This window comes from Pan troglodytes, chromosome 8 (assembly GCF_028858775.2).
Source record: "Pan troglodytes isolate AG18354 chromosome 8, NHGRI_mPanTro3-v2.0_pri, whole genome shotgun sequence".
Classification (NCBI taxonomy): domain Eukaryota; kingdom Metazoa; phylum Chordata; class Mammalia; order Primates; family Hominidae; genus Pan; species Pan troglodytes.
This window is the reverse complement of record NC_072406.2, coordinates 83,966,404-83,991,488: the sequence shown is the minus strand read 5'-3', so window position 1 is coordinate 83,991,488 and position 25,085 is coordinate 83,966,404. Positions and strand designations below refer to the sequence as shown.

The window sequence follows — 25,085 nt, the reverse complement described above, 5'->3', positions numbered from 1 at the left end:
TTAGGAGGGGAGAGACATTCCAGTGGTGCCAGCAGTGCTGGGTGTGGGTGCAAGAGCAGAGGCACTAGAAGTTAGGGTGCATCAGAGTGTCCTGCAGATATCCAGGCACCAGGGAGGGAGGGCGGGTGCACAGCCAGGCGGACAGCTGAGGCCTCTGCCGGAGGGGAGCTTGCAGGATGTGCTGTGGGGCACGCCAACAGGTGTTGCCTGCATATCTGTGTGTGTCCCGGGGTAGGGATGTGCTGATCTTTGCGTGTAGTCCTGCACCTGTTCTGTGTGTGTGTGTGTGTGTGTGTGTGTGTGTGTGTGCGCGCGCATGCACTCAGGGTGCCTCAGGCTCTGAATCTACAGTTAAACTGGCTCCAGCTTGCCTAGCTCTTCACAATGTCAGATTTCATTCATTCACTCATTTACTCACTCATTCCACAGCTGGGAGTGCCTACCACATACCAAGCCCTGGTCTGGCTGGAGGATGTAGGGTACAAGTCTCTGTCCCCAGATCACTCAAAGGCTGGTGGCTGAGGGCAGATGCAAGCCATGGTAACGTCTATCACTCTGTTAGAGGTAGATCTACTTCTTAGGCTGCGCAGCAATAATAATTTCTCTCCAGAAGGACTGGGGGACGGTAGAACGGGCTTTAAACTGCCGATCAAGTGGAGCTGACTCGCTGGGACGCACGCTGGCTCCCCACCCACGGGGCCGGCCTCCGGGAAGCCCCTCCCACGCGGCCCTCGGAGAGGCAGTTCCCCCACACGGCCCCCCGGGGGCGCTGCGCGAAGGGGGCGGGTGCCTGGAGCAAGGCGCTGGGGCCGCCCGCAGCGCTCACTCGCTCGCACTCAGTCGCGGGAGGCTTCCCCGCGCCGGCCGCGTCCCGCCCGCTCCCCGGCACCAGAAGTTCCTCTGCGCGTCCGACGGCGACATGGGCGTCCCCACGGCCCCGGAGGCCGGCAGCTGGCGCTGGGGATCCCTGCTCTTCGCTCTCTTCCTGGCTGCGTCCCTAGGTAAGGTCGGGGGAGGCGGGGCGCTGGGGAAGAGCTGGGAGAAGACAGCAGACTGGAGTGGGAACTGTGGGATGGGGGCGTCCTGGGGGCCCTCTCAGCCTGTGTGACCGTGCACCCCACTCCACCCACCGCCCAGAGGCTGCTGGGACCCCTGGGCAGGGTGCAGTGGCAACTGTGCCAAGTGCCCCAGCTAGGCATCGGGCACATCTGCATGCTCTGACAGCTGCCCAAGTGGCAGGCAGGGCTGTCCCCTGAGGGCTGCCTGTCCAGCCCTTCCCTGCCCAGAGAACCCAGGGCACAGGTAGCTTCTGCAAAGAAGGAGAGGCACAGGGTGGGGGCGGTCAGTGTGTTCTGGTGGATATCACTGGCTTTTGACAGCTGGCATCTTTCTGCCCCTCTAGTCTTAGGGCTCTAGTGTTGCAGAGGACACAGAGGGCATGGTATGCTCAGCCAGTGCCCCATGCCCTGGTGAAACCCCTGGCTGAGCCTTGGTGGGCACTGGGCACTGGTCATGGTGGGTCCACTTTCAGACACAGAGGCAGCACTGCCCACCTGGTCCCTATTCTAAGGGTCTGATGGCCCAGGAATAAGTGGTCAGCTGATTCCTGCCATCCTAGCAAGGCTGCCACTCAGGGACCAGTGTGGAGTACTGGGGAGGATGTGGGACACTCTTCAGCTCAGCTATGAGCCCCTTCTGGGTCCCTGGATAAATTACGGCATCTCTCTGGCCTCAGTTTCCTCAGCTCAAACACAGAAGCCCACACAGGGAAGCACCATTTTCCCCTTCCAAAGTCCAGACTGTCAGCATGTTCAGATAGTATCCTGGCCCCAACACAGGGGCTCCCGGGCTGGGGGCAGAGGCCCTGGTACCCATGGCCTGGTTGCCTAGTTCTTGCCTGCCCAGAGCTGAAGAGGCTGGATCTCTTCAAAGAGCCTGTGGAACCAAACTTTATAGGGAGGGCCCAGGGAAAGTATGAGTCATGCAGGGACTCGGAGGGAGGCAGGAGGGAGGTGGAGGGCTTGGCACAGGGACCCAATGGGCAGGATGGAATAGAAGGAGAGGGTGATAGGATAAGAGGGAGAGGAGGAGGCTGAACCTGGAAGATACCTTAGCAACCTGGGTGCCCACAGGCAGCTGGCTATCTCAGCACTTGGAGGCTGGCCTGGGCCTCTGAGGAGGAGGAGGGCTCCACATGTCACAGACACAGCTGCCCTAAGCCCCAGGGTGGATGCTTCTCAAGGTGACAGTCAGAGGGAGGAGGAGAATGGGAGGTGGAATGGACAGTCTCAGCACCAAGGCCATGGCTCATGGCAGGGCATGGCTTCCAGAAGGAACAGAGGATGGTGGCAGGCAGGCAAGCCAGCATCCCACCTGTCATGGGCCACCTGCCCTGCACTGCCCTCCCTGGTGGCCCTGTGAGACCCTTCCTGCTTTCTTGCCCACTTCCTGCCCTCACTTGGCTGGGCTGCCCTCTGTTCAGCAGCCCCAATTTGAGAAACATTTCTAGAGATCCAGGGCACAGGGACCCAGCTTGCAGAGCACCCAGTAGCAGAGAGGCCCTAAGAGGAGCTCAGGACGCCTTCCCCTATATTGCTTATATGGCCAGAGGCCTTTACTCCCAGAGGTCTTGGCTACTCAAACAACATGGTACACTAAAGGGTCATCTCTTCCTGGGCCCAGCACAGGGAGATGATTTAGGCTGGCTGCAGCTTTCCACTGAAAGGAGCCAGAAGCATTTGAATTGCTCTGGGACCACAGGATTCTGAACTGTGACATGGACACACTATAATAGATATTCACCCAACTCCCTAGGACAGTGTGCACTGAGGGAGATAGCAGATGGGAGGCCTGGTTGCAGGCATGGTCAGCAGGATCTGTAAGTTGAGAAGATTGATCACCAGCCTGCCGAGGTGCTGGGTTGCCCTGGGTATGTTGCCCAAGGTCAAAGCCTTTATGCCAGGGAAGGTGAGATAGAGTGGCCAGGGCCAGCCTGTTCTCCAGCTCTTGGGGTTGGGCCAGCACTGAGGAGAATGGTAGTGATGAATGTGGTGTTCAGAAGCCCAGGAAACACCAAAGATACCCCTTTCCTGGGCCTGACTCAGGGTGAGATGGGTGGAGAGGTATACTTAGGGACCAGGACCCAGCAGATCTCAAGGGTAGCAGAGCCTCTTTTTCCCCACAGACATTCCCAGGACCTGAGGCAGTTACTGTCCTTGCCCTGTCCTCACAGGCTGACTCAGGACTCCCAACCTCTGGGACTAGCGCATTTAAGTGCGCTGGGGCTTGGGACGAGAGACCCCATCTTCTCCTTCATAGCAAACCAGGCTGCAGGGCCTTGTTGAGTAACCCAGTGCTGCAAGCCTCTGACGCAGCAATGGTCAGCTCTTAGGAAATCCACAACCCACTGCCCAGAGGCTCTGGAGTAGAGAGGAACAGCCTTGAGGCCAGTCCCTGGCATGAGGGGTCATCTACCCAATGCCAGGGACACCCAAGGGCCAGCAATACTGGGAGTCCCTTGCTGAGCTGTACTAGTTGTTCATGCTTCCACCCAAGCAGGGCAAAGGTTCCGCTGGGGTCTGACCTTCCTGGGAGAGGGTGGTCCAGGCAGGAGTGTGCTGCTGAGACGCTAAAGGGGTCACCTCCCTATCCGCACACAGTGTATGGGGTGTTAGGCCTGAGCAGATGAAAGGAAGAAAGGGATCCTCAAGGAGAACCCATTGGCAGTGAGCGAGCCCCACATGCCAAACTTGAGGCCCCAGGCTTTAGCCAACCAATGACCCAGGGTCAGTCTGGTCTCCCAGGGGAGGGTGGGCCAGGGATCAGCACTGTGGCTTCCAGTGGCCCCACAGATGCCCTTAGCTGCAGTCCCAGCATGCCTGTATAAGGCAAAGCCAGGGACATGCATGCCAGGGCTTCCGTACAGCCCCTTGCTTAACTCTTGGGCTTTGTGAGTCACTCAGACCTAGGCTTAAATCCCAAGATGGCCATTTACTGCTCTGTAATATTGGACAAGTTATTCAGTATCCCTGAGCAAGTTCCCCTCCCTCTAAAGTGGGAAGATGATACCACCTCCCTTGGAGGGCAACTGTGAAGAGCCAATGAACGAACACTTAACACAGCACCCGGCTCCTCGTGAATACTGTGTAATATTATGGTATTTCTTGGCTTCTGCAGGCCACATGCCATTGGCTTTCTATCTAAGCTGCTTGCTCTCTACAGGGCCTAATGGAGTGCCCAGGGCCTGGGAAGGCATTGGTGAGCTTCACTGGGACTAGATTCTCCAAAGCCTGGAGTATGAAGGGTGCATGGGCTGCGTCCAGCTACCTGTGAGCCCCTGTAGGCCCTCACAGTCTGAAATGCCCATGGAGGTGCCTGCAGGTTCTCTTCTTAAAGTTGTCAGGAGATGGGGACACTGCAACTTGAAGGCAAGCCTGGCCCTGGGTTTGCTTATCTTGGTGGATCTTTCTTACATCTGATCTTTTTACATTCGGTCCATTCACTTTGGCTGGCCATCACCAAAGACAAAGACAGTGGCCACCATCTTTCTCATCAGTAATCCAATAATGAGGTTGCTCTGCTACTTACCAAGCCAAGCAAGCCCATTCCTTTAGCCTTTCTGCGTAGGATCTTATTTCCCATGGGGACCTGGGGTCAAACCCTGCCTCTGCTGTTCACTCATCATGGGAACACAAACACACACTTCCCCTTTGTCTGTGCAATGGACAGGTTGGGTGACGTGGTCTCAGTGAGGCTGACCACCCTCCTCTGAAGGGTAATTCCACGACGGTGTTTCCCTAGCTTCAGTCATTTGCTTATCACCTTTGTGATCTCTGCAGTGTCTGCCTTTCATAATATTTACTTATTTTTTTCTTTAAACCTACTCATTCTTTTATTTGAGTATGTAGATCTTTAAAAGGAAACTTTTTATCGCTGTCATTAGTGGAAAGCCAGTATCACTTGTCATAAATAGAACAAAACCATAAAAGAACGTAACAGGAAAACCATATAAGGGTATTGAATTCTAGTTGGAAACTTTAGCCTGGGAAGGCTCGGAGTCTGAAAACTGCTGCTTTCCCTTGCAAAAAATTAAAATAAAATAAAATTTAAAAAGAAAAGGAGATTAGCAAGTGAGAGAAAGATGTTTTAGAGACATATTAGCATCAAACTGAGACTTTCTCTTTGATGTAATCAGGACTGAAATAATTGTAAAGGGAATAACCTCTTCTATATATGATTCAATGTTATTTAATGTAAAACCAAAAGTAAAACTATGTGGTAGACGAGGCCAGGCAAGCTGGGCTTTCATTGGTCATGACATTTGTCCGTCTTCAGGAAGGAGGTGGGGCCTCCAGTCAGTCCCCAGCTACCTCTATTCTCTAGAGAGTAGTCAGATGGCACCAGACCTCCAGAGGCTGACTACCTGGGTTCAGATCCTGACACAATCACTTATTAGTTGTGAGGCTGTGGGCAAGATACTAATCTCTCTGTGCTTCCGTTTTCTCATCTGTAAAATGGAGATGATACTAGTACCTACCTCATAGGGTGGAAGGATTACATAAACTAATCTATGTAAAAGTGTTTAGAATGAGGCCGAGCCCAGTGGCTCATGCCTGTAATCCCAGCACTTTGGGAGGCTGAGGTGGGAGGATCTCTTGAAGCCAGGAGTTTCAAGCCAGGGGACCAGCCTGGACAACATAACGAGACCCCATCGCTACGAAAAATTTAAAAATTAGCTGGGCATAGTGGCATGTGTCTGTAGTCCTAGCTACTTGGGAGGCAGTGGTGGGAGGATAACTTGAGCCCATGAGTTCGAGGTTACAGTGGGCTATGATCTCATTGTCACTGCATTCCAGCCTGAGTGAAGAGCAAGACCCTAGCTCACTAAAGAAAACCAACCAAACGGCCAGGCACAGTGGCTCACTCCTGTAATCCCAGCACTTGGGGAGGACAAGGCGGGTGGATCACATGAGGTCAGGAGTTCAAGACCAGCCTGGCCAACGTGGTGAAACCCCGTCTCTACTAAAAATACAAAAATTAGCCAGGCGTGGTGGCGGGTGCCTGTAGTCCCAGCTACTCGGGAGGCTGAGGCAGGAGAGTTGCTTCAACCTGGGAGGCGGAGGTTGCAGTGAGCTGACATTGCACCACTGAACTCCAGCCTGGGCAACAGAGCGAGACTCCATCTCAAACAACAACAACAACAACAACAACAGCAACAAAGCCAACCAAACAAACAAGCACTTAGAATGATGCCTGGCACAGAGTACTAGGGGGCAAAAAGACTTGAGCTGGACCCTGAGGACGTCTTCACAGCATAGAAGCGTGAGGGTGGCTGGCTGGAGCCGGGAGCCTGAGCTGCACACAGTCCTCCTCCAAAAGGGCCTGGGGAGTCTGGGAGGGGTTCACCCACAGAAGCATCCACGGGCCGGGACCTCTGGCCAGCTGCCTAGGCCCTCCCCGGGGAGGCATGCTAGCCTCCAGCTCCAGCCCCGGATGCACGGAGGCTTTCCCAAGGTGCTGGAAGTGCTGCTTCCTTCAATAGAGCCTGGCTTCCCCTTCCCAGCCCCCTTGGTCTGATGTGAATGGACACTTCCTGCGGGGGCAGGTATCAATAAACACATCTGAGATGCCCTTTGTCCTCACTGGCCAGAAAGCCCCAGGGCAGACTTGCTGGCTTCAGGCCCTGAGCCTTTGCCTTGTGACGCTTCCTTTCTTAGCCTTGGCAGACCCAGTCCTGATTGATCCATGCCTCTGTTTCCCTCTGCATCTTGATAAAGACAGAACATAGTCTTTTCCTACAGCCCCAGCCCCAGCCTGTGGACCATCCTGGGGGATGGGGCCTGGCGGGGAGCTGGAACCAGGTCCCATTCTCTTTGGGATGTCCTGTGAGACCAAGGACGGGACCTTTTGCATCTAGTGCAGGGCCAGCCACAGCAGGCAATTAATAACTGTTTACTTGACAACCTCTAGCAGCTGGTCAGAGTTCAGCTGTTTGGGTGGGGCTTCCTAGGCCCGACTAACCAAGCTTGGGTCCCACCTCCAAAGGCTAGGGCGTTGCCTTGGCGACTGTGGGCTAAGCTCACGCCCCGTCATGAAAAATACACAGGCCTGTCCACACCCACACACACGCATCCCGTGCACACTCACAGGGGTCACCCGGGGCCTGCTGGGTGGAGAGAGGTGAAGGTCACAAAAACTGGCATTCTGAGAAGATGCCAATAAGAGCTCCTTTCCCTTGTACTGGGACAGAAACATCTGAGGGTGCCACAGCTAGAAATCTCAGGCACAGGTCCAGGCCCAAGTTCTGAGCAGATGCCCCTGATGGAACTCTGCATCCCCACAGCCTCCCTGCCTGGGCCTGGCCCATGTTAGGACCTTGGTAAATATTTGTGGAATGAAAGAATGATGTTTTCAGCTTGGGTCTGAGGCAGAGCAGGAATGTTGCACAGAGGGCGTGGAGGTCAATGCACGGTCAGTTCATTTTTTCTAAATAGCTGAAGGATGAGGCATCAGCCCCGCCTGCCCACTGGAGGGTTCTGGAGAGGTGGGTGGCTCTTCCTGTCTGCAGTGCTGGCCTGTCCAAGGTGTGAATCTCAGCTCAGTCACACAGCGCTGTGTGGCCTTGGGCAAGTCACTTCTCTGAGTCTGTTTCCTCGTCTTTAAAATGGGGATGATACCACCCATGTTGGGGGTGTTATGAGAACTAAATGTGACAGGTATAAGATGCTCAGCAAGAGCCTAGCACATAATACATGGTCATAAGACAGCTCTTCCCTCCTGCCCACAGGATTTTAGAGCTGGCAGCCCTCAGGTTAAGATGAAGAAACGGAGGCTCAGAGAAGGGTGGGATCTGCCCAAGGGCACACAATGAGGGCACAACTAAGTGGACACTGAGGCCCCAGGACGTTGCAATCCAAGCGAGAGTTTTACTCTTGAGACTCAGGCTTTCCCAGGTTCACGGCACTCTTCCTCTAGGTGGCCCTGCCTCCTTACCTAGTGGCAGGTGGCGGGTGGCAGGCGGGGGGCCTGGGTCTTGACAGCAGCACGGCAACTGGACGGTTCCCGCCTGGCACATGCTCAGGCCCAGGCCCAGGCCCCGGGTCATTTTCCTGTCCCACATGCTTTTGGCCACCCTGGAGCCAGGGGCTTTCCTCCCCACCCACTTTTCCCGGTCTCCGACAATGACCCAGGTGTCCAAAAGGATCTGCTCCTGACAATAAGCAACATCCTCTCGCCAAAGAATTGTAATTTTAGCCGGGCTGCACAGCTTCCCTGACAACACACAGGCATGTGCACAGATGTGGAGTCCGCGGGGCACGTGCAGGCCCCTCTGCGTGCTGTGCGCTGCCCCTCTCCCCCATGCCATGCCTTCGAGTGTCCTCCTAAGGACAGGCTGCTGTGGGCCTTGTCCCAGCTGGAGTCTCAGACACAGTAAATGGGGTGTTTTCTGGCCTTCCCTCCCTCCCCAGGACAAACCCCTGTGGACCCTTGGTTTGTCCTGTCCCTCTGGCTTGTCCTGGACCCTCTCCTGTCTGGCCCTCTTGCTTGAAAACTGAACATCCTCCCCTGCTCCCCAAACTTGAATCCTAAGACAGCTTTTTTCTAAAAGGGGAACAACTCCTTTGGGACCTGTGGGATGGGTGGCCAGTGTGTGAGGGGTGGGGAGGTGTGGGGGATTGAGCAATGCCCCCTCTCCCGTACTCCCTGAACTCTGCTTTCTCTCTGATGCACCCACCCCCCATGCATCTCAAGGAAGTTGCCTCCAGGGGAGAACATCCCTTCCCTACTGCTGCGGGTGCTATGGGTACAATCCTGGGGTCATTAACCCCATTGCTTAGACCCTGAGGGCTCCCAGCCTGGTGCCCTGCCCCACCTTGTTCACAGGGACACTCAGGCCAACAACCACGCTAGCCCCACTTGTCCACACCTCTGTCCACTTGAGGGCCCCCAACCCCACCCAGCTCAGCTTTGGGCATCTTGCTTTGGCTGCCAGCTCTACTCTGCCTGCCCTGCCATACCCTCCTCTGGCCTGCAGCCCCGCGTCTGCTGAGCCAGCCCTTTGGCCAGCCCCCAAGGTATGTGTGCTGGTGGTAAATACTACCGTAGCTGAAGCTGGAGCTGAATTCAGCTCCCAGCCCTGGGGTGGCTCTGGGATAGGAGGTGATGTCAGGCAAAGGGAGAAAGGGGCAGAAGCTGGGAGAGGTGCTGGTGGGACCTGCCACATGGCCTGCTGGGGAAGGGGGCAGCACAGGGCCCCCTTGGGGCAGGTTTTGTTTCTTCCTGGGAGTACGTGGGAGAGCCCTTTCCCTAGGTCCTCCTCACTTCTGTTTCCCGGCAGAGCCATAGTTTTGCAGCTACACCCACCCCACTCAGGTGTGAAGGGGAAGTCCAGGCCAGCACGGACAAAACCAGGGGCACAGCCAAGCTTCCTGGGGCTCCTTTTCCACTGAGCCTGCTGCAGGGGTAAGGGCAGTGGGTTAGCAGTCAGAGGAGAGTTGGCTAGTCCCTGCACTGCCAGGCTTCCCCTGGGGACCCTGGGTGGATCATCTCCTCTCTTGAGTCTGTGGGTCAGATTTGTAGCATAATGGGTTTGGGCAGTAGAGTCCCATGCCAGCTAGCCCAAGAAGCCACACTCATTCATCACAAACTCAAATGTCCATAGGACCAAGAAACCACGGTGAGAGAGTGAAGCAGGCCAGGTGGAATTATTAGGGAGTAGTACGGACGGACTCTGGCGAACTGGAGTGCTGTTGCCCCCCAAAAGCTGCTACTGAGCCCCAGCTGACAGTTGCCCTGTGGGAAAGCTGGTTTAGCATTATCTTCTGATTTTCTACGGAGAGCTGGAAGTCAGAATTTTCATGTCAAATTCCTGGTTTTTAAATGTTGCCATCTCAAGAAAATTAAAAAGATTTTGAGGATCCAATGAAATATGTGTGAAGGCTGGATGTGGCCTGTGGGCTTCCAGTTTCTGGCCTTTTTTTTCATCAGTATAGTGTCTACGTACCTGAGTTTAATTCTAGCTCTAGCACTTGCTTGCTGTGTGATCATCAGTGAGTTATGTAACTTCTCTGTGCCTTAGTTTCTTCATCAGTGAAATGGGAATAAAAACAACACCTTATGGCATTGTTAGATATGCCCATGAAACCCTTAGCATAGTGCACAACACATGCTGTGTCTTCTTATTACGGTTCTGCCTAGATCCTGCGTTACCTGAAGTCCCCCATGCTCCAGGCTTTGAGATCATACCCTCTGGAACTTTGGAACTTCAGTCCAACCACTTTCCCTTTCTGGGTCTCTGTGTTTCTGCCTGAAAAGGAGACCTGTATCTTGCCAAAGAAGTTCTGAAATCTCTGCTCACCCTGACAATGACTCCAAAAATCTGGGGCTCCCAGACTTGGCTCTCTGCCTAAAACCCCACTCTTGCAGACATGCCGTTTGGGGCTTTGGTGCCTTTGGAGACTCTCCTTTAAACACAAGCGCCCCAGGATCGGATCACAAGTTGTTATCAGTCATTCACACCTTAGCAGGAAAGACTTTAAAGCTGGCTTCTCCATCCCACTGTGCTTCTCACTCCTTGGAGGCACTTCTTGACTTGCTGAATGAATTAGAGACCTGTCTAGCTCCCAAGTACCAAGCGCCGACTACTTGCATGGCACTTACAGAACACTTCATGTGAATTATTACTAACCATTGCCTCAACTCTGCCAGGGAGATGTTTTCATTTCTGGGAAAAACATCTGTGAGTGAGGAGTCGAGGCTCAGCATCTAAGTGGCTCACAGCTACTGGTCCAGTGCAGGCTGGCCAGCTCCAGAAGCCCCACCAGGCTGCCTCCCTCCTGGCTGGGCAAGGCTTTCAGCTCTTCCAGTGGGTCCCAGCCTGCCGCCGAGGGTCCTGGGCTCTAAGGGCAGGGAAGGGGCATCTGAAGGAGGATGTGGCGTTATATTGGTTCTGGGCAATGCCCCTGGCTGGGGCAATGAAAAGGATGTATCAGTTTGGATTCTGTACATAGTTCTAACCCTCCTTCCCTCTCTGCTAGACCCACAACAGCCTGACATACCATTTAAAATAAAAATACCACTGGCCGGGCGTAGTGGGTCACACTTGTAATCCCAAGACTTTGAGAGGCCAAGGCAGGAGAATTGCTTGAAGCCAGGAGTTCAAGGTCAGCCTGGGCAACAGAGGGAGACTCCGTCTCAAAAACAAATAAATAAATAAAAATAACACCAACGCATAATAATTATAGCTATCCCTCAGATGTCTGCAGAGGGCATTAGAGCTCACATCTTGTGTTCTCATCTTTCCTTCATCTAGTCCTTTTGCAACCCTGCATTGTAGCCAATAGTTTTCTCACTGCACAGAGGAGGAAACTGAGGCTCATACAGTTAGATAGAAACGCGGCCTCTATCCAATATTCTGTTTTCAAAAGCTCATGGTTTTGAGGGTCAACCCAATTAAATGCTGGAGGATTGGGATTAGGCAAAGTGGACCAGGGAATTGCTTCATTTGCTTGGTGAAAAAACCAAACAGAACTAGACAGTTTTCTAAGGTTGGCTGGAAGGACATGCATGGATGAGATGACCTTTCATATACTCTCTGTCCCGGTCCCTCAGACACTGGGTTTTCCCATTTTCACACTATCTTGCCTAGGACACCCTTTCTACTGGCTGAAATCCTATCTATGCACCAAGTCCAAAGACTCTCCCTCCTTCAGGAAGTCCCTGACTGTCCCCAGAAGGCTGTTTCCTCCCTCCTCCAAGTGCCCTGAGGGCTGGCATTGGATTGCCTTTGCCATGGGGTTCTGCTGTCGGGAATGCAGGCCTTGTCTGCTCAAGGGGAGGCCATGCATTCAGCATGCAGGTGAGATGCAGCACCTGGCCCAGGCCTTGCACACGCAGGTGCTCTCTTAGTGCTCCCTGGCAAGGATGGGAAGGCATGTTCAGTCCTAGGAGTAGGAAGGGGCAGAGGTGTTGATGGCCCCTACAGAGCAGCCAAGGACAAGGAGCTGCTGTTCGAACAGCCTTCCTGCTCCCCAACCTGCCTCCCACCCAACAGGTTTTGCATATACTCTACTGGGAAGAGGGACACACCCGACTGCATCACTGCCCTCCAAGTCTCTCCCTGCCCTGTCCAGCATCCAGGAGCACCCCTAGTTGGGGAAGCTTCTGTGAATCCCCCCACAACAGCCTAGGATGGAGTGGGGTTTGTGAACAAATGCAGAAGGCAGTCTTAGGGAGGTCAGCTGACATGCCCCGGGCCTGTGGCTGGGAAGTAGCAGAGGCTAAGGTTCTTCCCCGCTCTGGGGTTGCCAGGAGTAGCGCTGGATCAGTCAGGTGACAGGGCTCTCCTCTCTCTGAGCAGGTCCGGTGGCAGCCTTCAAGGTCGCCACGCCGTATTCCCTGTACGTCTGTCCCGAGGGGCAGAACGTCACACTCACCTGCAGGCTCTTGGGCCCTGTGGACAAAGGGCACGATGTGACCTTCTACAAGACGTGGTACCGCAGCTCGAGGGGTGAGGTGCAGACCTGCTCAGAGCGCCGGCCCATCCGCAACCTCACGTTCCAGGACCTTCACCTGCACCATGGAGGCCACCAGGCTGCCAACACTAGCCACGACCTGGCTCAGCGCCACGGGCTGGAGTCGGCCTCCGACCACCATGGCAACTTCTCCATCACCATGCGCAACCTGACCCTGCTGGATAGCGGCCTCTACTGCTGCCTGGTGGTGGAGATCAGGCACCACCACTCGGAGCACAGGGTCCACGGTGCCATGGAGCTGCAGGTGCAGACAGGTGAGGGCATCCTGCACGTGACAGCCTGGCGTGTGTGGAGGGCTGCCTGTCTGATGGTGTGACCATTCATGACACTGTGCTGGGCAGAGTGTGAGGCTGCATGGGTAACACTGCCACTCCAGGGAGTGTGTGGGTGAGATGGGGTGGTCAAGGGTGTGTGGAATGTGGGTTTGTAGTTAGCTGGAGTGATGGAGAGGGAGGGTGTACCTGGCTCCATTTGTGACAGTGAGACTTTTTAATGTGTGAGGCTGTAGGTACCTGGGCTAGGAGTGTGACTGCTCATGATGACATCATGGCTGCTGTGGGTATAGGCATCAGTGGGACTGATTGGTGCCCTGGGGCATGACTCAGTGGATGGCTGAATGGCTGTTGGAGAATATATGCGTGTGTGTGTCTGTCTGTTCAGGTGAGAGTGCAAGGGCCCATGGTTCGGATAGAGGTGTGGGCACGAGCGGGTATCCACATGCCCCTGGGAGTGGCATGAAAATGGGCAGGGTGAGAGCATGCCAGGGTGTGTGTGGGTGCACACGTGTGCAGGCTGCCACTGGGCCAACACTGCCGAGTAGGCACTAGCGTGAGAACCTGGGGCAGGAGGGGGACACTGGCCTGGACAAGCCTCCCTGGCCTCCTGGGCCTGACACCCACCTAATGGCCCTTCTGTTTGTTCCCACAGGCAAAGATGCACCATCCAACTGTGTGGTGTACCCATCCTCCTCCCAGGAGAGTGAAAGTAAGGGACCATCCTCTTGCCCCTTTTGGGTTCTCTGTTTTCTTCTGTCCTCATCCTGCACCCAGACCCTGTTTGGAACTCTGGCCTCATCACCCCAAGCCCTCAGAACCCCCCAGTCCTCCTCCTTTTCTACTGCTGCACATCCCTTCTGCTTCCTCCTTGGTGCAATCCCCAGAAGCCCACTCTCCTTCCATCTGCTCTGGAGTCTCTGCTCCTCTTGACTCTCTGGAGTGGCTGTGCCTTGGCAGTGACCTTTGGCCAGGGCAAGTGCCTCATGACAGGTACTGGGTGCCCCAGGCAGCTAAGTGCCGCCCTGCCCACCAGCCCCCTATGGCTTGGGAAGGCTGGGGGTCCTCTTGGCCTAGAATTAAACTACTTCAGATTTCTGTGTTCTGTGTTTCTATGTTCTTCAGATGTTCTCTGTTGCAGGGGAGGGAGGAGGAAGAGGTTCAGGAAGGGGAACAGAACTACCTTTCCTGAGTTCCCACTGTGTGCTGGGCACTGGACTAAGTCTTTTTAAGTATTATTATCTCAGGGATATATATATATATATATATATATGTGTGTGTGTGTGTGTATATACATATATATACACATATATACATACATATATATGTATATACATATATACACACATATATATGTATATATATATGGGTGTGTGTGTGTGTATATATATATATATGTGTGTGTGTGTGTATATATATATATTTTCTGAAACACGGTTTCACTCTGTCACCCAGGCTGGAGTGCAGTGGCGCGATCTGGGCTCACTGCAACCTCCGCCTCCCAGATTCAAGTGATTCTTCTGCCTCAGCCTCCCGAGTAGCTAGGATGAGATTACAGGCATGCACCACAATGCCTGGCTAATTTTTGTATTTTTAGTGGAGCTGGGGTTTCACCATGTTGGCCAGGCTGGTCTCAAACTACTGACAAATGATCTAACTGCCTCGGCCTCCCAAAGTGCTGGGATTACAGGTGTGAGTCACCACGCCTGGCCTCAGGAATTTTTTTTTTTTTTGAGAAAGACTCTCGCTCTGTCACTCAGGCTGGAATGCAGTGGTGCAATCACAGCTCACTGAAGCCTCAAACTTCCAGATGCAAGTGATCTTCCTGCTTCATTCTCCCAAGTAGCTGGGACTACAGGCATGCATCACCATGCCTGGTGAATTTTTAAAAATTATTTTTGGGGTTAGGTGCGGTGGCTCACGCCTGTAATCCCAGCACTTTAGGAGGTCAAGGCAGGCAGATCGCTTGAGGCCAGGAGTTCGAGACCAGCCTGGCCAACAGGGTGAAACCCCATCTCTACTAAAGACACAAAAATTAGCCAGGCATGGTGGTGCACGCCTGTAGTCCCAGCTACTCAAGAGGCTGAGGCAAGAGAATCGCTTGAACCCGGGAGTCAGAGGTTACAGTGAGCCGAGATCGCGCCACTGCACTCCAGCCTGCTGATAGAGCAAGACTCCATCTCAAAAAAAAAAAACAACCCAGAATTTGCCTGGCATGGTGGCAGGCATCTGTAATCCCAGCCACTCGGGAGGCTGAGACATGAGAGCTGCTTGAACCTGGGAGGCAGAAGTTGCAGTGAGCCGAGATCACACCACTGCACTCCAGCCTGGGTGACAGAGCGAGACTCTGTCCCAAAAAAACAAAAAAATCACTTTTGGTAGAGATGCACTCTCGCTATGTTGCCCAGGCTGGTCTTGAACTCCTGGGCTCAATTGATCTTCCCACCTTGACCTCCAAAGTGCTGGGATTACAGGTGTGAGCCACCACGCCTAGCCTCAGGGAATTCTTATAAGAACTCTATGAAGTAGGCATCACCATCTTCTCTGTATCCATGGAAAGAGAGGCCTAGAGATGTATGCTAACTTGCCCAAGCTCACATAGCCCAGGGCAGCATAGCTGGGATCTGGCTGCAGGCCTGCTTAGCTCTGCATACTCACCTTCTTCCCAGCTTGGGGCAGTGCAGTGGGTAGCAGTTAGCCCCCCGGTGCTTGCCGGAGAGGTGCCCTACAGGGTAAGGGGGCACTGCCCTAAGGGTGCCTGGCGCTGAGAGGTTGGGTGAGAATACCCAGCAGCTTGGAGACAAAACGCAAGGGCACCTCCCTCTTCTGAGAAGAGGTCTTGGCTTCCACACCCCTCTATACCCTGTATGTGTCAGACATCCAGTGGGGACCAGCCCCTGCTAGGCCCTGGAGATACAAAGGCATCCAGGAGGACATGCACGAGGACCTAAGCCGGAATGGGGATCAGCTAAACCACGGCCCCAACCAAACCCAACTCAAAGGCTACAGTGACTTTTTACTCAGCTACCCTTTTTTCAAACCAACAAACAGGCCAAGAGCAAAATTAGAACATGCATTTTGGTCAGAGCCATGTTGGTCAGGCTGGTCTCGAACTCCTGGGCTCAAGTGATCTACTCGCCTTGGCTCCCCAAAGTGCTGGGATTACAGGATTGAGCCACTATGCCCAGCCCCAGTGCCAGCCTCTTAATGTTATCCTTGGGAAGTAAGAGTGTAGCTTGACTATGAAATAACATGAAAGTACAAGTTGGCCTGAGGTAGGGGAATGAGACTAGAGAAGTTGGTGCCCAAGGAGCTCCTGCATTGCTGAGGGGCTGTGGTTTCTCAGTGAGCTCAGAGAAGGGGTCTAGGCAGCTCATCTCCCTTTGAACTTCTTCCCACCCCCCAGCGCAGCAGAATGTGCTGTCTGCTTTCACCCAGCTTCCTCCCTGGGAAACCAGGCAGCCCAACCCTCAGCAGCCGAACTCCCTCCTCCATATATTCCCGTGGGCTACCAGGCAGGCCCTGGACAAAGGCTGCCTGAGCAGGCCAGGCCCCTCCCATCCCACTCTGCTGTGTCAGGGCCTGGCACGCTCCTTAGTGCGGTGTCGGCAGCTACCTCTGCCAGCGCCTGATCACCTTCCCAGGATAAGCCTGGCTCGGGATGGTGAGTGAGCATGCCTGCCCTCCCCTGTGAGTGCCAGCCCAGGCACTGGCCACGCTTGGGGGAAGGGGTGGGGAACTGTGGCGAGGCTGAGCTCTGCAGAGATGCCTACGGCTTCAGAAAGCAGCTGGATCCACAGACTTGTCCCCAAACCTCTGCGCCCCTCTGCCCCAGCCTCAACTCAGCCCAGATCGTAAGGAAGCCTCAGGCTCTCAAAGTGAAATTAAGTCCTGATCTGATAGAGGGTCCACATAGGGGAAATCTCTACCTGGGGATAGAAGTTAGGCAGGGATATCTGGCCAAGCTCACCCTCCAAAGGCAGATAGGGAACAGGTATCAATGAGCACCTGGCAAAGCTCACAAAATGTTGCTTACTAGCCGTCCAGAGGAGACCTGCTTTGATCACTAGCAGAGAGTGCTTTGCAACTGGCTTCTCAAATATTGCCCACAATAAGGTCCTTTGATGGGGGTTTTGAAATACTGAGGTGTCTGGGTTATAGAATGTCTTTACTTTCAATATTCCACGTCAAAATGCAGCCTTGCTAAGATCTGCAGGGAACCTGCTGTAATGTGGAGCGGAACTTGCTTTGTAATTAGCATAGCAACTGTTCCTGTACCAGTGGGTACTTCTAAAGTGACTGAAAACAGTTTGTTCTCATTTGCAGTATGAACAAACCTCCTGAAAGCTTGTTTACGCTGTCGGATTGTAGAGCAAAACAAAAACAGCCTTTATTCCCAAACAAATAGCGGAAAGGCAACATTTAGACCACAGCCATTTACCTCTCAGAGCTCTTTGGGGCGAAGTTGACACTGTGACAAGGTATCCCAGCCCATCTTTTGGCCCTGGGAAAGGCTAAAATTGGGAAGGAAATGCGTTTATGTTGGTTGTGGTTCTGAGGGCACGTCTGTTCCCAGCTAAACTCCTGCAGTCAGCAGATGCCCTGAAATAAATCAAACCTCCTCATGCTGTTGGGACAGCGAAGCTTCGTGGTACCACCTTTTTGGAGGGCAATTTAGCAATAGCCTAAAAGAAAATGCACATACTCTTTGGCTCAGCACTTTGACCGCTAGGAATTTACTACAGATTTCCTTGCTGAGTGAGCCAGGCTGCGTGCACAAGTTCATTGCTACATTATTAGTTATGCTGAAAATGGAAACAACATGTCTACCAACAGGGGACTGCTTCAATAAATTTAGTGGGAGCCATGTGATAAAACTCTAAGCGGAATGAGGTAGGTGAGACAGAGAGACGTCCAAGCTGTGCTCAGTGGGAAAAGCATTGTCATATGATGCTGCGTCTGTTGTATTTGCAGGGAATATAACTAGGACCACAACACAAAAACCGGCACACAGGGATGATCTCTTCAGAGGGGGTCTTGGTACAAGGGGAGGAGGAGATTTGAATATTTTTTAAACTTGTACTTTTTTTGGTAGTTTAATAAGTTTAAAATTGAAAAACATTGTCCAAGGATTCACGTTTTTCTAGTTCTCACCCCAGGTGTTTCTCCTGTGACTTGTGTGGCGAGATCAAGGGGTTCCAGAGGCCCCATCCCAGAGCTAAGGAGTCTCTGGGATGAGTTGGGGCTTTTTATCTATTATGATAAAACATATATAATGTAAAATTTGCCATTTCAACCATTTTAAGCCTACAGTTCGGTGGCATTAATTACATTCACAATGTGCAAGCGTCACCACTGTCTATTTTCAAAACTTTCATCACTTAGGCTTCTTTTGACCTTGAGCTCTGTGGCATGGGGTCTGCGAAGGCCCTGCTCTCCCTTTTCAGAGAACAACCTGTAGCCAAGGGTGTTCCAGCTGTACCTTGTGGGCTGGGATGAGGACTCTGTTCCCTCTCTTGCCTGGAGCTGCCTGAGCTGTAGGTGACAGGTCTTGTTTCTGTGTGCTCCAGATGCATACGGCGGCAGGCACAGGGCTCTCTTTGAAAGGAGAACCGCCTTATCTTCCATGCCTCTGTAGGTTGCTGGGGGTCTAGCTGTGGGACTCTGGGGAAAGGCGGGTCTCCTGCTTCCTGGCCTTCCCTATCTGGGCCTCAGTTTATGCTCAGGAGGAGCAATGGGAATGGGGCTTCACCTTGGCTACCTCTCTGCCCTTTCAGACATCACGGCTGCAGCCCTGGCTACGGGTGCCTGCATCGTAGGAATCCTCTGCCTCCCCCTCATCCTGCTCCTGGTCTACAAGCAAAGGCAGGCAGCCTCCAACCGCCGTGAGTATTCCTACCTGCCTGGGGTGGGTGGACAGTGCGAGTGACCTGCTCCAGCCCCCAGTTCGGCCCCTGGGATTAGCAAAGGCACGATGCAGGCACAATTCCTTTTCATTTGAGAGTTGGGAGCAGCTGCACTTCCCGCCAGGAGCTGGGCGAAATGGCCGAGAGAAAGGAGGCATGCCATTTCCGGGGGCCAAGTGCCCACCAGCCCCTTTGGCTCCCAGGCAGTGCTGGCTCGGCACTCAATACATGTCTTCTGAATGAATGATCATATGGAGTAGCTCCAGTTGCTTTATAAAAATGCTGCCACTCAGAGATCCTTGGGGGACCTGTTTAAGGTATGGGCGTGCTTGTTTTGTAATTAGTAGCAATTGTTGGGACAAAAAATGATCTTTGGAATATCAGAAGTGGAAGGGGTCTTACAGATAACTTAGCTCAACCCTTTCTTTTTCCAGATGAGAAGGCTAAGATCAGTGGGGTTACATAACTGACTGAATGTTACGTAACTTAGTAAGTGGCAGAGCTAGGACTCAATCTCAGAGCTTTCAACGCATGCTCTTTCCAGGGAATAGAAGTCCACCATATAATAAAAATGCTCTCACTTACTCCTCATTGCAAGTCCAAGAATTTGGTCCTACCATTGTCCCCATTTTACTGATGGGCAAACGGAGGCACAGAGGAGTTAAGTAACTTGCCTAAGGAACCACACAGCAAATAAGTGGTGGGGCTGGGCTTTAAGTCATGGGCACAAACATCTTTCACCTCCCACCCTGGCCAGGTGACAGTGCCCCTTGCCTAGTTCCTGACCCTGCCCTTGAGTCTTGGTTAGTCTGAGTCCTCCAAGAAGGGGCTAGGGAGTTTTTTACCCTTGCCTCCCCTCCCTGGCCTCTTCCCCTCTGCCTGGCTACAGAGGTAACTGAGAAAGGATTGCTCTGGTGCCAGGTGGCTTTTGGCTCGCAACTTATTTCCTGCGGCCGGCCCTTAACAACTTGTCATCCCTCCCTCCCCTCATTCCCGGGGGCCCCCACATGAAGCCCCATAGTGGGTCACTTGGGGGCTGTGGCCACCTCACCCTTGCTTTCAGAACTCCCCTATTCCTCTCCTAGAACACACCACAACCTACCTGCAGGAATACCCATGGCTGGGGGTGGGTGGGGGCAGGTAAAGGGCTTGGAACAGAAGAGCAACGCTGGGCAGCAGGGCAGGGGGAGCAGGTATTGCTGTGCCCTCCCTGGTGGAAGGCTGGCCCAGAGAGCCTGCTCAGGAATGAGGCACCCTCAGGAAAAAAAGAAAAGGAAAGGGCTGGGAGCCTTGAGGACAGCAGTTTGCTGGAGAGGCCAACAGGTGTGGATTTCCATCCTGCTTTGGACTGAGCCTCAGTTTCCCCAGCTCTAAAATGGGACCAACAACCCTCACCCCAAAGGGTGGCACAGAGGATGAGATGAGGGAATACCCGTGTGCACCTGCACGAAGCCTGACCCATGAGTTGGCTGTAAGCAATAGCCATGGTTTGAATAGATTTCAGGAACTTTTGGGTAACTTCCCTGTGTTTGTTCTGTTGTTGTGCCCCTCCCCCACCATCTGTTTCCCCATCGTAATCAGCAGTAAAGCTCCTTAAAACGAGAAGCATCTGTGGGAGGACATGGGGTGCTGCATGAAAGAGGGAAGTTGGGGTCACTGCATCTAATTGGTGGCCAGTTTGGGGGGTGGGGTGTCCCAAGGCTGAGGCAAGCGGCAGCAACTTGGATGAGAAGCAGAAAGTGAGTGAAGTGGCTGGGAAGTGATCGGGGACTTGCACCTTGTAAGGTTTCCCTGAGAGATGTCCCCTAGAATGCCACCCTATTAGGCAATGTAGGGGATGGGACAGAGAGGACCAGGAGCCCTCTAATTAGGAACTGACCTTAAACACTCCCACCCAGTAAGTCGTGGCTAAAGACCAGAACCTGGCAAATGTTCAAACAAGAGACATTAGTTAGCAAATTCAAGAGTTGACCTTTGCTCGATACTTAAATCCTGAAGGTCTGACGCTGTGTAAGTCAAGCCATAGGAGAAAGAGCTGGCTGCCTTTGGTCTCCTGATGGCAGATAGCGTTCTTACACTCTTGGAAAATGCAGATAGAGTTTCATTTATCAGTCATCAAAATGGGCCCCTCATGGAGGCCCCATCTGCTGGACAGACACGCAGATCGCTGCTGGACAGCACCCATGTGAAAAGAAATGGAGTCCGGAGCTGTGCAGGGCCCTCCTGGGCTCGCTCCTGTTCCCTGCAGGGCATCTGCCAGCAGGGGCAGGGATGTTGTATGGGGAAGCCTTCCCTTCCATGACAAGCTTCTCTGTCTGTCTGTCCCTAGGTGCCCAGGAGCTGGTGCGGATGGACAGGTAAGGCCCATGGAGACCTTCTTGAGAAAACTTCCTGGGCCGGCTATCCAGGAAGAGATACTTCTGTGCAGTAGGGGCCCTGTTTAGCTGCCTAGAGCAGCTGGTCAGAAGAGCCTCTGCCATCTGCTGCTGAAGCCTGCACATCTGTGCAGATTGGCTGTTCTCCTGCCACCCCCACTCACCAGGCTGAGCTCTGATTCTGCTCGGATGTGTCATGCACCCACCTTCGGGTCTCAGTGGTCAGCCTGGGCCAGGATGGGGACAGGAGGAAGCACTGTCTGGGGCAGACAGTGAGACATGCAAAGGAGGCCAGCGGGCCCAGCCCCAGCCACAGCCCTTGAGCTGTGCCTCCTGCCCACAGAGAATTCCAAGGAGAAAGCTGTTAGGCCGCTGCAGGCCACAAGGGCAGAGGCTGAGGGGTCCCAGAGTGGTGCAGTGGGCTGGGTCTAGGGGCAGAGGGGATGGGGACTGTGTATTGGTGTGCTCTGGGCAGGAAGCTGCCATGCAGCCTGGCCTGGAGGGTGTGTTCAGGGAACCCAAGTTCCTGCCCCGGTACCTGCAACACCAAACACAAAGCTCCTCTAGGTGTTTGAAAGGGATGATCTTCAAGACAGGTTGAAGGAAGTCCTGCTTGCAACTCACCTAGAATCTAAGAGTTGCAGGGGTCTTCAGAAGTTATCCCACTCCCAACTGGGAAGAGAAGAGAACCCCTCCCCTCAGCTCAAGACAGGCTTTGGGGATGTTCGATCCTAATGCCATCAACTCTATTGACCAAAGAGAAACTTGTCCCCAAATTCCTGAGGCTGAAGTTCTAGAAGTGTCTGTGATTTTTGGCTTCCTGGCTGTGCCCGGGGTTGATGGTCAGACCACAGGGAGGAGTTGGGGTCTGTTCTGGTGGGCCCTGATGCCCTCAGCTCAGGACAGGTGGGCAGGTGCAGCCCATGGCCTTTGCTCTGTGGGCCTGGCTCCTGCCTTCTTGCTTGGAGATGCTGCTGAGGCTTGGGGATGGGGATGTAGGTGAGAGAAAGGGAGGAGAGAAAAACTGGGGGCAGGGAGGGCAGAGTTCACGCTCCGGACAGCACAGATGACCTTCCATTCTGGTTCTGTGGCAGCAACATTCAAGGGATTGAAAACCCCGGCTTTGAAGCCTCACCACCTGCCCAGGGGATACCCGAGGCCAAAGTCAGGCACCCCCTGTCCTATGTGGCCCAGCGGCAGCCTTCTGAGTCTGGGCGGCATCTGCTTTCGGAGCCCAGCACCCCCCTGTCTCCTCCAGGCCCCGGAGACGTCTTCTTCCCATCCCTGGGTAAGTGTTTCCTGACCTTCACAGCACGATGACCTGTAAGGTCATGACCTCATGGCCTGCAGGGCATTGGCCTCACTCCCTGCCCTCCCTGAAGAGTTCCACAGCCTCATGGAGTGGGGTTGAGGGGTAAGGGACAGAGAAGCCCCCATTCACTTTGCTTCTCCTTTTTTTGCAGACCCTGTCCCTGACTCTCCAAACTTTGAGGTCATCTAGACCAGCTGGGGGACAGTGGGCTGTTGTGGCTGGGTCTGGGGCAGGTGCATTTGAGCCATGGCTGGCTCTGTGAGTGGCCTCCTTGGCCTCGGCCCTGGTTCCCTCCCTCCTGCTCTGGGCTCAGATACTGTGACATCCCAGAAGCCCAGACCCTCAACCCCTCTGGATGCTACATGGGGATGCTGGATGGCTCAGCCCCTGTTCCAAGGATTTTGGGGTGCTGAGATTCTCCCCTAGAGACCTGAAATTCACCAGCTACAGATGCCAAATGACTTACATCTTAAGAAGTCTCAGAATGTCCAGCCCTTCAGCAGCTCTCATTCTGAGACATGAGCCTTGGGATGTGGCAGCATCAGTGGGACAAGATGGACACTGGGCCACCCTCCCAGGCACCAGACACAGGGCACGGTGGAGAGACTTCTCCCCCATGGCCGCCTTGGCTCCCCCGTTTTGCCCGAGGCTGCTCTTCTGTCAGACTTCCTCTTTGTACCACAGTGGCTCTGGGGCCAGGCCTGCCTGCCCACTGGCCATCGCCACCTTCCCCAGCTGCCTCCTACCAGCAGTTTCTCTGACGATCTGTCAACAGGTTAAGTCAATCTGGGGCTTCCACTGCCTGCATTCCAGTCCCCAGAGCTTGGTGGTCCCGAAACGGGAAGTACATATTGGGGCATGGTGGCCTCCGTGAGCAAATGGTGTCTTGGGCAATCTGAGGCCAGGACAGATGTTGCCCCACCCACTGGAGATGGTGCTGAGGGAGGTGGGTGGGGCCTTCTGGGAAGGTGAGTGGAGAGGGGCACCTGCCCCCCGCCCTCCCCATCCCCTACTCCCACTGCTCAGTGCAGGCCATTGCAAGGGTGCCACACAATGTCTTGTCCACCCTGGGACACTTCTGAGTATGAAGCGGGATGCTATTAAAAACTACATGGGGAAACAGGTGCAAACCCTGTAGATGGATTGTAAGAGCCAGTTTAAATCTGCACTCTGCTGCTCCTCCCCCACCCCCACCTTCCACTCCATACAATCTGGGCCTGGTGGAGTCTTCGCTTCAGAGCCATTCGGCCAGGTGCGGGTGATGTTCCCATCTCCTGCTTGTGGGCATGCCCTGGATTTGTTTTTATACACATAGGCAAGGGGAGTCCTCTGTGGAATTGTGATTGAAGGATTTTAAAGCAGGGGAGGAGAGTAGGGGGCATCTCTGTACACTCTGGGGGTAAAACAGGGAAGGCAGTGCCTGAGCATGGGGACAGGTGAGGTGGGGCTGGGCAGACCCCCTGTAGCGTTTAGCAGGATGGGGGCCCCGGGTACTGTGGAGGGCATAGTCCAGCCTGGGCATTTGTCTCCTAGCAGCCTACACTGGCTCTGCTGAGCTGGGCCTGGGTGCTGAAAGCCAGGATTTGGGGCTAGGCGGGAAGATGTTCACCCAATTGCTTGGGGGGTTGGAGGGATGGAAAAGGGGAGCACCTCTAGGCTGCCTGGCAGCAATGAGCCCTGGGCCTGTGGCTACAGCCAGGGAACCCCACCTGGACACATGGCCCTGCTTCTAAGCCCCCCAGTTAGGGCCAAAGGAATGGTCCACTGAGGGCCTCCTGCTCTGCCTGGGCTGGGCCAGGGGCTTTGAGGAGAGGGTAAACATAGGCCCGGAGATGGGGCTGACACCTCGAGTGGCCAGAATATGCCCAAACCCTGGCTTCTCCCTTGTCCCTAGGCAGAGGGGGGTCCCTTCTTTTATTCCCTCTGGTCACCACAATGCTGGATGCCAGCTGCCATAGGAAGAGGGTGCTGGCTGGGCATGGTGGCACACACCTGTCATCCCAGCACTTTGCAGGGCTGAGGTGGGAGGACCGCTTAAGCCTAGGTGTTCAAGGCTGCTGTGAGCTGTGTTTGAGCCACTACACTCCAGCCTGGGGACGGAGCAAAACTTTGCCTCAAAACAAATTTTAAAAAGAAAGAATGAAGGAAAGAGGGTATGTTTTTCACAATTCATGGGGGCCTGCATGGCAGGAGTGGGGACAGGACACCTGCTGTTCCTGGAGTCGAAGGACAAGCCCACAGCCCAGATTCCGGTTCTCCCAACTCAGGAAGAGCATGCCCTGCCCTCTGGGGAGGCTGGCCTGGCCCCAGCCCTCAGCTTCTGACCTTGAGGCAGAGACAACTTCTAAGAATTTGGCTGCCAGACCCCAGGCCTGGCTGCTGCTGTGTGGAGAGGGAGGCGGCCCGCAGCAGAACAGCCACCGCACTTCCTCCTCAGCTTCCTCTGGTGCGGCCCTGCCCTCTCTTCTCTGGACCCTTTTACAACTGAACGCATCTGGGCTTCGTGGTTTCCTGTTTTCAGCGAAATTTACTCTGAGCTCCCAGTTCCATCTTCATCCATGGCCACAGGCCCTGCCTACAGCGCACTAGAGACGCCCCTCCCTGCTGCTGCTGGGGAGGGGCAGGCTGCTGGAGCCACCCTCTGAGTTGCCCGGGATGGTAGTGCCTCTGATGCCAGCCCTGGTGGC

General features: G+C 54.1%; 2 protein-coding genes across 3 annotated transcripts in view; one reads left to right on the top strand and one right to left on the bottom strand.

Annotated features, from left to right (window-relative positions):
- CDH23 (cadherin related 23) overlaps positions 1 to 25,085 on the bottom strand; it is a 419,047-nt gene that overhangs the window by 41,513 nt on the left and 352,449 nt on the right. The gene's annotated exons all lie outside the window — the stretch shown is intronic.
- On the top strand, positions 702 to 23,535 carry VSIR (V-set immunoregulatory receptor). Its single transcript, XM_001135701.8, has 7 exons — positions 702 to 1,001; positions 12,359 to 12,787; positions 13,461 to 13,517; positions 18,583 to 18,690; positions 21,041 to 21,068; positions 22,181 to 22,374; positions 22,550 to 23,535. Exons 1-7 carry the CDS (start codon positions 920 to 922, stop codon positions 22,585 to 22,587), a joined length of 936 nt encoding a protein of 311 aa, XP_001135701.2. The 5' UTR covers positions 702 to 919; the 3' UTR covers positions 22,588 to 23,535.